At 46.8% G+C, this 15,800-nt stretch overlaps 2 protein-coding genes across 2 annotated transcripts; one reads left to right on the forward strand and one right to left on the reverse strand.

Moving 5' to 3' along the window:
- The first annotated feature begins 1,014 nt into the window (after positions 1 to 1,014).
- LOC139830221 (uncharacterized) lies at positions 1,015 to 3,286 on the forward strand. The gene is made up of 3 exons (XM_071818228.1): positions 1,015 to 1,192; positions 2,003 to 2,896; positions 3,004 to 3,286. The coding sequence occupies exons 1-3, from the start codon at positions 1,015 to 1,017 to the stop codon at positions 3,048 to 3,050; spliced, it is 1,119 nt and encodes a 372-aa protein (XP_071674329.1). The 3' UTR covers positions 3,051 to 3,286.
- A 7,237-nt stretch (positions 3,287 to 10,523) lies between these two features.
- Positions 10,524 to 12,799, reverse strand: LOC127296314 (homeobox-leucine zipper protein HOX19). Its single transcript, XM_051326361.2, has 3 exons — positions 11,970 to 12,799; positions 11,610 to 11,689; positions 10,524 to 11,391 (listed from the first exon to the last, which is right to left on the reverse strand). The coding sequence occupies exons 1-3, from the start codon at positions 12,372 to 12,374 to the stop codon at positions 11,067 to 11,069; spliced, it is 810 nt and encodes a 269-aa protein (XP_051182321.1). The 5' UTR covers positions 12,375 to 12,799; the 3' UTR covers positions 10,524 to 11,066.
- Between the last annotated feature and the right edge of the window lie 3,001 nt (positions 12,800 to 15,800).

Genomic DNA, 15,800 nt, shown 5'->3' on the forward strand with positions numbered 1-15,800 from the left:
CTGCTGGCTGGTGCATCACCGTATCCACAACCAAATCCACCCGACGATATGATGAGAGACAGCCTAGTACGCAGGCCCCATTGTTGGACTGACGGATAGAACGAACATGGTCCCTCCATCTCCATGGATGTCGCTCCACCACCCGCACTGAGACCGTGCTCACCAAATTATATCCAGCCGCTATTTACCAGTGTTAGATTGATCTCTTCCCGAGTGGGCCCAACGGCCCACCGGGCCCCTTTGACCTGCGCCCTGATCGGGGGCGCCCAACCCGTTATGGTTGGTGGGCCCCTGTCGCCAGCGCTATAAAGAGAGGTGGGGGCCGGCGGCTCGCAGTACGAGGTTCACCGGGTTTGCCGTACGCCCCACCGACATACCAAATCCGATCTAGGGTTAGCGCTGAGCCGACGGGAAGCTCCACCGCCGCCACCGCTCATCCACTCCATCCGACGCCGCCACCATGTCGGCGTCCGACGGTTCGACCTCGAAGGGAGAAGGTACTCATCTCTCTCTCTCAGATCTAGCAGTGTATCCAACAGCATAGCATCTACCTGTATAAGATCTAGTGTAGTCGTTGGCTACTCTAACATTGGTATCAGAGCATCTGTTAGAACGCATAGATCTTATTTGTTTAGGTAGAAAAGTAAGTACAGTAAACCCTGGATCCTCCCTGACGCAAAAAGAAAAGTAAAGTGTAACCGGCCGAGGTCCCTCTCGCCGGCAAAGTTCGTGCCGCCGCAAGGCCGCGCCGCCCCTCTCGATCTCGATGCGCATCGGCAAGCCGAGGCATCGGGAAGAAGGGCTACTCTCACTCGCTCTGCGAGCCGGGGGCAAAGAAAAGAAAAGCTCACCGGCTTACCTTGCTGCGGGTCGGTCGCTGGCAAAGGAAAAGGGCACCGCCTCTGCGCCGCTTGACGGTGACGCGCCCACCCTCGGGTGCACGCGCCGCCGCCAAGAGGTACAGGGGGGCGCCGCCGCCTGTTTTCTTCTCCGCCGTTGGCCTAGCGCCGGGATATGGTGGTGGAGAAGCACAGAGAGAAGGAAAGGGGAGGGGGCTCTGTCCCCGGCCATCTTCTGCGGGCTCGAGGGAGCGGCGCCAGAGAGGGTGGTCGAGGGAGCCACGCCATGCGGTGGCCGGCGGGAACGCGCAGCCGTCGCCGGCAAGCCGCCAAGCCGCGCGCGCGGGCGGGAGGTGAGCCTCCGCGCGCCGCCGCCGGAGTGGACAGAGAGAGGCCCTCGGGGAAAATGGCTAGGGTTAGGGTCCGGCCGGTTGGGCCACCCTCTTATACCGGCCGAAAGTGAAGGGGGGCCGTCGGATCGGATCCGACGGCCAGGAGTGCCTCCGCGTCGGCTCCGTGTGCGGGCCGCGTGGGCTGCGTTGGCAGGCCGCGTGGTGGACATGTTGGCGACGCGGGCCGGGCCGCGTTAGCAGGCCTCGCCGCGTGCGGGCCGTGTCTACTGGCCACGTGGGCGGCGTGTCCGTCAGCCGCGTGGGCGGCGCGTTGCTGCGCGTCGCTCGCAGCGTGCGGGCCGCGTGGGCCACCACAGTAACAGTCTGCTTTACAGTTTTTGCACTGTTTTATTAATTACAGAGGCATATTTAGGCAGTTTTGGGTCATTTTTGGCCAAAATTTTGTCTAGTTTTTTCTGAATAAATAGGACCAACGAAATATTTGTTCAGAAATTAAAAAGTAAAAGAAATGTCTCTGTAAAGTTCAAAGTTTAAAGTTTAAATTCATAGTTTCCGCTGCAAATAGTAAAAAGAAGCATTTTTTTAATGCAAAATGAAAAGTAGTTATTGTGACAATTATGGTTATGTTATTTTTTGACCAACGTTATTAATGATATGACCATGTTTTGTTGCAATGATATGTGCATTTATCTCTATTTCTGCCCAACGGTGATATAGTTTTATTTGCATTAACAGTTGCATGTTTTAATTCGGACCAACGTTGGATTATAATTTGCAATTGTACTGTTCTCACTTCTTTGTGGTTTTAAGGAGGGTTCTACTTGATGAGCTGCATCAAGGATGTTCCCACCCTTAGAGGGGATAACTACACAGAATGGAGGAAGAAGGTGGATTTCGCCTTCGTGTGTGCTGAGGTGGACTGGGTGGTTGACACACCGCAGCCCATCAAGCCTGCTGACCCCGTCAGAGCTGACGGGGATACTGATGATGCATGGGCTCAAAAGAAAAGGGACCATGCTCCTGTGGAGATGTCCTACGCCTTAGAGAACAGAAAGTGGCAGACTGCCAACAAAAAGTGCATGGCTTTCATAAAGAACACAATTGAGAACGCCACAGTGGGCTCAATTACAGAGTGTGCTTCCGCTGGGGAGTACCTAGAAAAGATAAAGAGCCAGTTCACTGGTTCTTCAAAGACATATGCACCCCAGCTGTTGAAGCAGCTGGTGACAGAAAAGTATACTGGAGGTGCACATGGCATCAGGGAGCACATCCTCAGGATGAGCAACATGGCTGCAATGCTGAAGCCCATGGATGCTGACCTGGAGCTGAAGCCTGCACTTCTGGTTCACTTGGTGATGGCTTCATTGCCACAACACTTTGACAATTTTGTCATCAATTACAACATGAGTCCTGAGAAATGGGACATTAAAAAGACCATTGCCATGTGTGTGCAAGAGGAGGATAGACTCAAGGCACAGAATGGAGGTACCATCAATTATGTGAAGGACAACAAGAAAAGGCCCTTCACACCAAGCAACAATGGTTCTCCTCCAAAGCAATATGGTAAAGCCCCAATGCAGCATCAGCAGAAGTTCCAGCCCAGGCCATTGCCAGTGAACAAAGATCAGTGTCTTCACTGTCAGAAGACTGGGCACTACAAGAAAGACTGCCCTGCTTTTCTGAAAGAATTAATGGCAAAGAAAGGTAACAATTTAGTTTCCTTTGTAAATGAATCCCTGTATACACAATTTTCGAAATCTACTTGGTGGATTGATTCAGGTGCAACTGTTCATGTTGCAAATTCTTTACAGGGATTCCATTCGACGAGGACTACGAAAAGAGGCGAAGGATGCGTTGAAGTCGCGAATGGAATTCAAGCAGAAGTTGAAGCTGTTGGCGACGTCCTCTTGGAGCTAGCTGATGGCTTGACTATTCTGCTTAGAGATGTCTTATTTGTTCCTTCCATACATAGAAATTTAATAAGTGTATCGCGCTTAGATAAAGACAGTTATCAATGTTATTTTGGACATGGCAAATGTGCCATATGGTGTAATAATTCTTATGTTGGGGTTGCTATACTCCATGATGAGCTTTATTTATTGTCTTTGCGTGAAAAAGTAATGTCTGTGTGTAAAGTGAATGAACAAATATCCTCGTCGGAAACAGAAAGAAAGAAAAGAAAAAGAACTGATGAATCATCGAAATTATGGCACTGTCGCCTAGGCCATATTTCGAGGGGGAAAATAGAAAGACTCGTTAAAAATGATATTCTTCCTCCATTAGAATTCTCAGACATAGAACAGTGCATCGATTGCATTAAAGGAAAATTTGTAAAGCAAATTAAAAAGGGTGCAAATCGAAGCACAGCAACACTAGAAATAATTCACACCGATATATGTGGACCATTTCCGGTGAAAAGTGTGGATGGCTATGATTCGTTCATAACATTCACGGATGACTACTCCCGATATGGTTATATTTATCCAATAAAAGAAAGAACAGAAGCGTTGGATAAATTCAAAATATTCAAAGCTGAAGTTGAAAATCAGCATGATAAAAGAATAAAGATAGTCAGGTCTGATCGTGGAGGGGAGTACTACGGTCGACATACTCCATATGGCCAAGTCCCTGGACCTTTTGCAAGGTTTCTACAGAGGCGGAATAGTCGCTTGATACTCGATGCCGGGCGAACCTCAGCAGAATGGGGTAGCTGAAAGGCGCAACCGTACCCTTATGGATATGGTGCGCAGTATGATGAGCTATTCCACCCTACCATTGGGATTGTGGATTGAGGCGTTAAAAACCGCTATTCACATTCTAAACAGAGTACCAAGCAAATCGGTGCCCAAAACGCCGTATGAGCTATGGACAGGGAGAGTGCCTTCTCTAAACCACCTGAAAGTGTGGGGGAGCCCTGCTGAGGCCAAAGTATTCAATCCAAATATCGCAAAGTTAGATACCAAAACAGTCAGTTGCCATTTTATTGGCTATCCTGAAAAGTCAAAAGGTTATCGTTTCTACTGTTCAGACAAATATACAAAGTTTGTGGAAACGAGACATGCTGTCTTCTTAGAAGACGAAATGATGAGGGGGAGCATGGTAGCTCGGAAAATTGATCTTGAGGAGAAGAGGGTGCATGCACCCAATCCGATGACTCAGGAGCCATTTTTTGCGCTACCATGTGCACCTGTACCGACGATCCCTGCGATTGTGGTGCAAGCGCCTGTTGTGACTCCACCCATGACAACGATGAGTGAAAATTCGGAACCTGTCCGTCAGGAGACGAATGAACCATTTGTTGAGCATGAAAGGGAGCAACAACAGCCACCTCCAGAAGCTGAGCCACAAGTTGAGGAACAGAATGCTCAAGAGAATGTGGCCCCTAGAAGGTCTACAAGAGCTAGAAAATCAGCCATTTCGACTGATTACAAAGTTTACAACACAGAAAGAATTCATATGGAAGGTGATCCCACTTCATATGAAGAAGCCATGAGAAGCCCAGATTCATCAAAGTGGGTGGAGGCCATGGAAGACGAAATGAGATCGATGAGTGCCAACCATGTTTGGGACTTAGAGAATATTCCTAAAGGAGCCAAAACAGTGGGCTGCAAATGGGTCTACAAAATAAAATATGACTCCAATGGGAATGTCGAAAAGTACAAAGCACGACTTGTGGCAAAAGGATTTACACAAAGAGAAGGGATAGATTACAATGAGACATTTTCTCCGGTCTCGTGTAAGGATTCCTTCAGAATCATCATGGCACTAGTTGCACATTTTGATTTAGAGTTGCATCAAATGGATGTAAAGACGGCATTTCTAAACGGGGATTTAGAAGAAAATGTCTACATGAAACAACCCAAGGGTTTTATCATGGAAGGCAAGGAAGAAATGGGATGCCGCCTAAAGAAATCCATTTATGGATTAAAGCAAGCCTCCAGACAGTGGCATCTAAAGTTCAATGAGACAATTAAGAGATTTGGATTTAAAGAAAATATTGAGGACAATTGCGTTTATGCAAAGTTTAAAAGTGGGAAATATATTTTCCTAATCTTGTACGTGGATGATATTCTGCTTGCCAGCAGTGATGTTAGTCTACTGCAAGAGACAAAGAAGTTCTTGTCCTCAAATTTTGATATGAAAGATCTTGGTGAAGCGTCATATGTTTTGGGCATAAAAATTCACCGAGATAGAAACAATGGAGTATTAGGACTATCGCAAAAGGCTTATTTAGAAAAGATTCTAAGTAAGTATAATATGCATAAGTGCAGTGCCACACCTGCCCCTATAGTCAAGGGCGACAGTTTTGGGAAACATCAAAGTCCCCAAAATCAATACGAGCTCGATCAAATGAAAGCGGTTCCATATGCTTCGGCCATTGGAAGCCTACAGTATGCACAAGTGTGCACTCATCCTGACTTAGCATTTATCACCGGAGTACTCGGTAGATATCAAGAAAATCCAGGTTTTGAACACTGGAAAATGGTAAAGAAGGCATTGCGTTATGTGAAAGGCACAAAGAGTTACATGTTAACATACAGAAGATCTGATTCCCTAGAAATAAGAGGGTATTCAGATGCAGATTTTGCGGGGGATAAAGATGATAGAAAATCCACATCTGGATATGTATTCACCCTCGCAGGGGGAGCTATTTCGTGGAGAAGCTCCAAACAGACGATAGTTGCATCATCCACGATGTATGCAGAATTTATAGCATGTTATGAAGCCACGGGGCAGGCATTATGGTTAAAGAAATTTATACCCGACTTGAAAGTGGTAGATTGTATTGACAAACCACTAAAGATGTACTGCGACAATGAGCCTGCAGTATTTTATGCTCACAACAACAAGTCGAGTAATGCTACTAAACCGATTGAGGTTAAGTATTATGTTGTGAAATACAAGGTCCAGGATCAAACTATAAGTCTCGAGCATATAAGGACAAAAGATATGCTTGCGGATCCGCTAACGAAAGGCTTACCACCTAGCGTGTTCAAGGAGCACGTAGCCGGCATGGGTTTAAGGGAAAGTCTTACCTATCCTGGATCATAAGAGGCCCAAAGTAAAAGAATTTGTTTCAAAACAGAGAAGTGTATTGTGGCTGTCTGATTCTATCGGCAATAGAGCTGTGACGATGAAACATGCCCTATGGACTGATCTAAAATGAAACGAATAAAGCGAAAGTATAAAGTTAAAAGTAAAGTTGAGATCAAGGGGGAGAATGTTAGATTGATCTCTTCCCGAGTGGGCCCAACGGCCCACCGGGCCCCTTTGACCTGCGCCCTGATCGGGGGCGCCCAACCCGTTATGGTTGGTGGGCCCCTGTCGCTAGCGCTATAAAGAGAGGTGGGGGCCGGCGGCTCGCAGTACGAGGTTCACCGGGTTTGCCGTACGCCCCACCGACATACCAAATCCGATCTAGGGTTAGCGCTGAGCCGACGGGAAGCTCCACCGCCGCCACCGCTCATCCACTCCATCCGACGCCGCCACCATATCGGCGTCCGACGGTTCGACCTCGAAGGGAGAAGGTACTCATCTCTCTCTCTCAGATCTAGCAGTGTATCCAACAGCATAGCATCTACCTGTATAAGATCTAGTGTAGTCGTTGGCTACTCTAACAACCAGCAGTCCTCCGTAACAAATCATGCAAGATCAGATATCTTCAGTGTTCAGTACGCAACCTGGCTCTACCGCCGGCCGACCCCCTGGCCTGCCAGGCTGCCAAGATGGCGTGAGAGCCTAGATCTGAGAATCCCGTGCGTGCGTGTATGAGCAGATCCAAAGGTAGCAGTCATCACCGAGGATCAGAGCATCTGTGATTGATGCGATTGCATTGGCCAAGCAGACGCTGCTGCCCAACAAACGGACAAGACGAACATTCTTTCAATTACAGCGGCTGCCTGGCAGCTAGCTCGCTTAACGCCTGAGCTAACCTGCACTGGCCCATGGCGCCGGTCTGAATCTGCCCGCTGACGGCGGCTCCGGTCCGACGGCGCGCGCACACACCGGCCGTGTGCACCGTACGTGCACAACTCAAGTGAGGTCACATGCATGGACACGCAGACGCGGACCGACGGATGATCATGCGCTATGGCAAGGCAATCAAATGTCGAGAGCACTTGTTTTTTAATGCGGAAACCGTCGTCCGTCGGGGGATCTTGCTAGCTTGGTGCCGGCCATGCGGCGCGGGACGTAGGCGTCGTCACGGCGAGCGGGGCGCCACATTGAAGTCGATACTCCTCTCGAGAGGCAATATGGAGCGCGCACGCGGCGGCATGCACGCGCTCCGTGTGACCGGCGTTAACTACTCGACCGTCGGATTAGATTGCTGCTGCTCCCCGTGGGTTCCCGTTCCGTTGTCACGGGAAACCGGCCGCCTCCCTCATGTCATGCGGTTTGGCGTGGCTTAGCTAGCTCTCACCTCACCTCCTGATGCATCAGTGCATCTTTTATTCTCACCTGTAGGTACGCGATGGGCAATCTAGCTTGGATACTCTCACCTGCATATTTTACTCCCTACACGCTTTCTCTAGTCTTGACTGTTAACATATTCTACTCCGTAGCGAATACCCGTGATGACACATGACTGTTTGCGACTAGAAGCATCCACACTGGATGCAATTATACGATCGATCGAGTGCGGTGGCAAATTAGCAGTAGTTTTACGATTAGCTCATACATGAGTACATGACACATAATTGGCGCTGGGTATCAGTTTGTCGTCCCTGACTCAACATCAGACATATTTAAAAAAACCAATTAGCATTACTAATTCTCAGGTAGCTTACAATGAACTTAGTGTCCAACCAAGTCCAAAACCGATAGATTCGCAAATCACAAATTATAGGATATGACATCATTTGACTAAGGATCAAGCTAATTCTTACTTAGCTGAGAATTAGTCACGCCTGAAAACGATTGGCTAACTTTGCGAAAAGTGTCGTTGGCTCCCGAACATAAGTCTAGTGATCCTTCCATTCTAAAAAAAATTAAAACCATATTTACATGTTTAAAAAAATTCTGAATAATAAATTACAGATTATGATTTTTTGTGAAAACCTCCATTGATATGTTAATAATTATTGATAGTAGTAGTATAAAGAACATAAAAATTTATAAAATTACAACTAGGTTATTGGACCATCTAACGACGACTAAACGCTGGAGCGCTAAAGGCATGCCGCCATCTTCACCCCTCCATTGTTGGAGCCAGCCAATGATTATCGTAGTATAGCTTGTCATAGTAGAGAAATAAGAAGTCGTCATGCTAATATCACAAAAGAGCAGCAAACTCAAAACGCGGAATTCTTTGCATTCTAGTCTGCAAAAAGGAACGATAAAATCTACTCGCATGGTTTCATAATTCTTGTCGTGGTTTTAGTTCAAATTTAAATTGAAATAATGAAAAGAATTATGAAGCGTAGGAAGTAATAAAATTGGAGAATTGAAAATATACGTACTCAGCTCCATACTTTCTAAATTTTTGTGAATCTCAGGATACAAAATATTCAAGATTTATATTTTTCCCGTTCGCTGGATACCTTATTTGTTACATCAATTTTTTTTAAAAAAATTGAAACTTGTAATTATTATCTTCTACTTTTTTAATTGCAGTACCACTAGAACTGGGTAACCAAAAATCTCCACTCAATTTTGATCAATTAATCATGATTGATTTCTTATATTAACTCTCCATCTCAATCAATAGACTGAAACATTACTATACTCAATGATGTGATGATTCTCTAAATAATGTTTCCTCACGAAAGAGATATCCATACGTCCCTAAAAACAACTTAACTTTATTCAGATACGAAGAATTATATTTTAGTTATAGATATATTCTTATCTAGAAAAACTTAAACACTTTATTTTAGAAGTTACGAAGTACAGGATCATCGGTAATTTCTAGTGTGAACTTTTTTTTAGTTTTGCAGAGTCCAATCCACGGTGAAACGCGGTTTGGTGTACTCCAAACACCGGCCACACCGGGCAGTTACTATCATGGAGCGGTTTGTTCCAGATTCTCCCCCATCATTGAATCGGGACACGTTACATGGGTGACCTCGGACGGTTGCTGTGTAGCCCGATCCCAGACAGCCGACTTACAACGTAACTGCCGGAGCGACAAATCTGCACGCCCGTTTAACACTCTACGTGGACCGTCCCTGATCAACGGAAATATATCGTTGTTGCCTTGCGTCGCGCGGCCGGCTCTTTCTTGGCATGCTGCTTGAAACTACCACGTACGCCCCGATCCAACGTCCTTAATTTGCTCAATCTTTCAGGCATTCGCTCTCACAGAACAGAATCAAACACTCCCTTGGTTTCACTAATGTATGACATTTTAGCATTCTTAGATGGATGTATCTGGATGGTTTTTAGTATATGTAATCTTATTTATTTTGGTCTATATCTAATCCATCTTAAAAAAAAAGTCTTACATTAGTGAACAAACGAAGTACTCCAGAACATCATGATTTATTTTTCGAGGCTTGCTCCACTACAACCTCCTCCCCTGAAATCAACCAAACCTAACTAGAACTATCCAAACCGATGTACAAAGCCAAATCCAAAACTCGGTATGCTCACGTATACGCATACCATACTCTTCAACCTGTTTCACACGAGCGGTACAACCCTGGTCCATCTCAGGTACGTGCCGAAGGTGCTCACCGCATCCGCCAAAAGACAGTCCGGCGTGACTCCAGCAAGAGTCCGGCTAGTCTCGTTCCAAACGCTCGGACGACCCGGTCCAATTGTTGTAGACTGTTTGGTCGTTCATCGCATCGACATCCAGCCTGCATGCTGTTAGCAACCTTGTCAACACGCAGCTAAGAGGCATTTCCGAGGCTCATGTTGGCCAGTGCCTCCTCGCAGTACCTCGTGGCCGCCAGCACCGCGTTGTCGTCCCTCCCACCCGCTGGCCACAAATGCCACCGCGCGGAAGAGTCATCGCCGTACGTAAATACTTGTATCCATACATATGCAACATATTCATACAATTTGTTGGACCATACGGGTTTTATACAGTGCTACATATATTGTTTAGTATTTATGACGTAGAGGTATCAAGCGATCTTAGCCGTCCTTATGTTTAAGTTTGCTTTGAGTTTAGAGAGAAGGTTGTTATTTTCCGGCTAACTACTACCAGCTTCTAGTTAAGCCGAGTGGTTGTGTGAAAATTGCCTTGGTTAACCAGCTTACACCATGACACACAAGTATACAACAGAACAGATTAGATGGTTAAGTCGTCAGGGCAGACGAGAGGGCTAGCTAGCTTTCTCACTAATAAATCAACCAGCAAAAAGCGAAAGTGACAGGGACGCAATTTGGAGTTTAGGCCCCGACAGGCACAATCATTGAGACGTATATGCATACAGGAAAGTTAGAAAGGTATACAAATTACACACGTACGCACCCGACAGGAAGGCTCTCCCTGCCCCTCTCATGTCATCACATACTAGGAATTCACCACGGCACAGCGGCGGCTTAATCTAATGGTCTCCCTCTCCTCCGATAATTAGCTTTTGAAACAAAAAGGCAGAGAAGCTAACTGGAAAGGAGAGGTCCACGGTTACATGCATGAACAAGAATATACAACGGCCATGGCCGGTTTGAGTAGTAGCTAGCTACGGCTGTTTGACTACCTATCTGTCTATGGATGGAGTCTATGATTGATGGATTAGCTAAATGGATGAAAGATTCGGAACTAAACCCCCAGACCAAGAAAGAGCAAAAGTAGGAGGATCATGTCCATGTCCCTGCAGGATCGTATGTTGCTTGCGAGGTGAGGTATTAGCTATGGCGGTAGCTGCTACTGCTCGTAGCTAAGCTAGCTAGCTACAGTAGCAGGGGTGCGATGGAGCGCAGATCAGCAGGCGGCGGAGTGGGTGAAGGGGTTGAAGAAGTGGTGGGTGGCCTTGGGCCTGTCCGGGTCGACCTTGCCGCCGGCGGTGGTGGCGCGCTCGCAGGACGGGCAGATGCTCAGCGTGGCGGCCGGCAGCTGCATGTAGAACGGCGGCGCCCCGGAGGACGGTGGCCCGGAGTTGCTGGCGTTGGTCGGCGGCGGCGGCGGGGCGTACTTGAGGGCGCGGAGCTCCTGCAGCTCGCGTTGCAGGCGGCGGTTCTCCTCCGTGAGCGTCTCGCAGCAGCGCTTGAGGAACTCGCAGTCCACCTCCGTCTGCTTCAGCTTCGTCCTGCATGCATCATGCGAACCAAATCAGAAATGAGATCACCCGCAGTGTTTTTAGGCATGTGTAAAATTTATGCTCAATGATTTTTCATGCATGCATGGACGTAACAGAAAAGGTGCTAACTTATGCATGCATGTGTAAAATTTATGCACTAACTTAATTGGTGCCTGCATGCTTGTGTGTGCATAATTGCGTATGGAAAATACAAAGTTACTACTAACCTGGCTCTTCTGTTTTGGAACCAAACCTCCACCTGCCTCGGCCTGAGGTTGAGCTGCTTGGCTAAAGCGACTTTCTGCTTCTGCTCAGATCCAAAAAGAAGACACAAGAAGGTTGTTCAGTTGCTTATATCCATCGATCAACCTCACCAGATTTGTGAGTTTGCTTCTTTGCATGTATAAGCTCAAAAAATATGCGAGAAGATCTAAGCTACGGCAGATGGTCCTTTCTTTCCAAGTAACTACTAGTAATAATTTGATGATTAGGTAAGTGCAGCTATCTGCGCGCGGCCGGTCAACCGAGTGGAATCAAAGCATCAAACGTGAGCGGTACGCATGCGTTCGTACTACCGACGTACGTACCGGGTTGAGGGTGCTGTGCTCCTTGAAGCGGTCCTCCAGGAGCGCGGACTGCTCCTTGGTGAGCCGCAGCTTCTTCCTCGTGCTGCCGTCGTCGTCGTCCTCGGCGCCGGCCGCCGCCGTGGAGGACACCATCTCGCCCAGGTCCGCCGCGTCCTCCAGGCGCTCCCGCTTCACCCCCACTGACAGCGACGACACGCTGTGGCCGCCGCCGCCGGAGGCGGTGGCGGTCGCGGTGACGGTGGTCGTGTCGTCCGGCATGCTGAGCGTCAGCGACGGCTCCATCGAGGGCGCCTCCCACCGGGCCTGCCGGCTGCTGCGGTGTGCGGCCGCCGCCGAGTCGCCTCCGCCGCCGCCGAGGGACAGGCCCAGCGCCAGGCCTGCGTCGTGGACCTCCTCCTGCGCCATGCCTAACGTGCAGCTAGCACAACCGGCAGGGCAGCTATGTGTCAGCCGCTCGCGCCAATGGTTTCTGCTAGCTAGCTTGGCTGGAGAACCCGCGAGCTACCTTCGCCGCGCTTTGGGAGGCAGGCACCGACTTTAATCCAGCTCGCTCTGGTGCCAAGTCTGTTGAATTCTCGCGCGCGAGGTGTCGCGGAGGCGCATGCACGTACGCGTGTGCGTTGGTGTGCTTGGGTAGAAGGAGGAGAGGAGAGGAGAGGTGAGGGAGGAAGGAAGGAATGAGTGAGGGGAATGAATTGGTTGAGGGGTTGAGAATATTTGAGGAGGAAGAAGGGGGGACAGGGCGACGCCGAACCCACATCACACATGCGTACCCGCACGCGCACTCACACTCGATCGACACTTGCGGAGCTTTGACAAGCCCAGCTGCAGCAGCGGCAACAGGGAGGTCCAAGCATGCTCCACAGACCAGCGGAGTGCCGTGCTGCGCCCTCTGTGTTTCCTGCTGACAGTAGCTCCTACCGGTCGACCTCTATATTTTCTCAACACCCATCACTGCTGCTCTAAAGTTTTATTTTTTCTGCGAGAATGATTAGTCGTGAGTAAGGTTCGAGCAGAACACGTGGACGCGCCTGTGTAAAGGGGCTGGCAATATTAGAAGCCGCACGCACGCACACATCGAGCCCCTTCTGCCCATACGCAAGCATGTAGGTACTACAAAAGGTGAGACATCCGAATCCCCTCTTTTTTCCACTGGTTTCCGAGGGTGGGCACGATCTAGATCAGTTAGGTACGTACCTAAGTGTATAGATAACTGATCATGTTCAAGGTGGTATTGCCTGAGTTGTACGTACTACTTTTTCCGGCCCAAGTTAATTAACGCAGCTCAGGGAGAGTTGTAATTTTTTACATTACGATCATGACTTCGATCCAAGTTTCTTTGGCTGAAATTTGGATCAGGGCGGAGCTTCCAGTATGAAATTTTTGGTGAAAACTTTCTTGTGCACGTGGTAGTCTAGTCAATGTCCTTAGGTAAGGATGTGAGAACATGTTTCTCAATTGCAAAAATGATGGTCGAGAGCCCTTCTTGGAAGTTGTCCATTGGCATGCGCAGAAAATGATATAACAATCCTTCGTATGGATGGAACGGTAAAAAAAAAAAAAAACGAGGAGGACACCAGTTCACAATTGATTTTTTTTTTTGTGCTGACACCGACTCCATTATCACCGATTTTGACTATTGCTTTAATGAGCAATCATGCATTTTAGGCCCACAAAAATGATGATGTGGCATCTAATTAAGGAGGAGAGATAGGATTAGAGTAATATAGGTGGATACTGTATCATAGCGCATGTTACGAGAAAAATAAATGGAAAATAAATCTTGTACGTAGATTTACATTGAGATTCTACAAAACGATAAATTTGAAAGTTTATGATACTACTGTATAATACCACCCACTATAGAGATAGTATATCATATACATGATACTAGTATATGATACTATGCACTATGACCAGTCTAATTAAGAACTTCCCTTGTCTCGACTTAAGAGACTAAATTTCTAGATTAAGTGGGAATAAGCTTGCTCACTTTGTATAGATATTTTTTTTCTAAATATGAGCATAAGCATATAAAGATACCCTTGAGCTATTAATTATTCATATGGGGATAACTAAAAACTTTAATGATTTTCCTTGCGTTCGAAAGAGCCTTCTCGGAGAGAAATGTCATCAAAACCTAGTTCCCCAACAAGATATCCGGAATGACTTCTTGATGGCTTGATGTTGTCATGCATCGAGGAAGGAATAGTTAATGTCTTGATCGATAGAATTATGGAAGATATTTAGAAAAATAATAGGGCTTTGACATTTCCAAGGACTTCTATACGACATTAAAATCCATTGTTGGTACTTTTTTTTAGATTCTCCTCAAATTTAAATATGTTTCTAATTCAATTGTACTAAGTGATTATATAGTATTAATGTCTCAGGAATAATTTTGGTTTTGCATTTTTTTAAACAATGTGCCCTAACTCAGATTATTTCCGTCATCTGCCACTGTTGTTGGGTATCGTCTGCACACTACAGGAACCAATCAAGGGCCCGACGGCCTTCATCCGTCGGCACAACAAGGAGTACCATCGGTACATGATATGGCCATCGGGCCCTTGTGCGTTTCCTGTAGTGGCACAAATGATTGTGGGAGAGAAGGAAGGGATTGAACATGGGGTGTGCTTTATAATTATGTGTGATATCGATTGTGGCAAAATATTACTACTCATCATGCACCCACACCCCAACCATGAACCACCTACGTATGTGCTCTCGTTTACTAGACGTGTGGTTGGCCTGTTTTTTTTGCTTGGTGGCTTCTTCCCAATCCCATTTTACTTTCCTTCATCACCATCAAGTAGTACTACTACTAGTAATAGCTAGTGTGGGCATTTTCCTTGCCATTCTCCCAATTCCAAGTAGGCCGCGTTGGCCTCTAGCCCCTTTTCCGTCGCCACCTTCTTTGCTTTCCACATAGGACATGAGCACGAACCTGAACCGGAAAACCTGAGCTTTTTGCGTGTGTGTGGGGCAGAGGCTGCTGGCTCATCCTGTGACATCTTTCGCAATGATAGGCTCCGAGTTCACATTCAGCCATCCACCCATCTTTCTCACCGATTACTTGCTAACCAGGGCGTTGTAGCTAGATAGGCAGGGGGCAATTAAATTATGTGACGACTTTCCCTTTTCTTTTCTAGTACCACTAGTTCTTCTACTGTTTTGTTTGGTTGGTTTTCGTACCTTTTCTCTTGTGTTGAACATCGTCACATGGACTGCCAGGGCATAAACAGGAGACATCGGTTACTGGATTCATGTCATTCGACTATTGTAGATGGAAGCATGCAACTACCATGCCTGGTAAACAAGACTTCTATAATAATTAATCAAAGTACTCCGTATTATTAATCGAGAATTCAACATAGAGATTATAAGAAGATAGACATGTCTAATTCAGTTTCGGGTGCAAGAAAAATATTCAATTTGAAATTCTTACTGAACCTACAAATATTCATTTTTAAGGACGCACGGCTATTCTGGTTCAGGCATCCGCTCGGATTCACGCATCCATGATTTCATTGCAAAAGATGCATGCTTGGCATATGGACTAAATTATACTCCAAAATATCTTTGATAAGGGATCCATGCTCATACCATATATGTGATGTAACAAGGTCCATTCACCATAGGACAGAATTGAGATTATCACAGTTGAAGAAAGAGCTTTGAGCCAACACTTCCAGCAAAGGAACAATTCACGCAGGGCAACATCGACTGAGCCAACCAGCGAGTGCTAATCACAACTTTTACGTAGAGGAAGTGATGAGGAAGAAATACTTGCAACAATTACACTCACTTCTCCTTCAGCTATACATGCTC

This window comes from Lolium perenne, chromosome 4, assembly GCF_019359855.2.
Source record: "Lolium perenne isolate Kyuss_39 chromosome 4, Kyuss_2.0, whole genome shotgun sequence".
Taxonomy (NCBI): domain Eukaryota; kingdom Viridiplantae; phylum Streptophyta; class Magnoliopsida; order Poales; family Poaceae; genus Lolium; species Lolium perenne.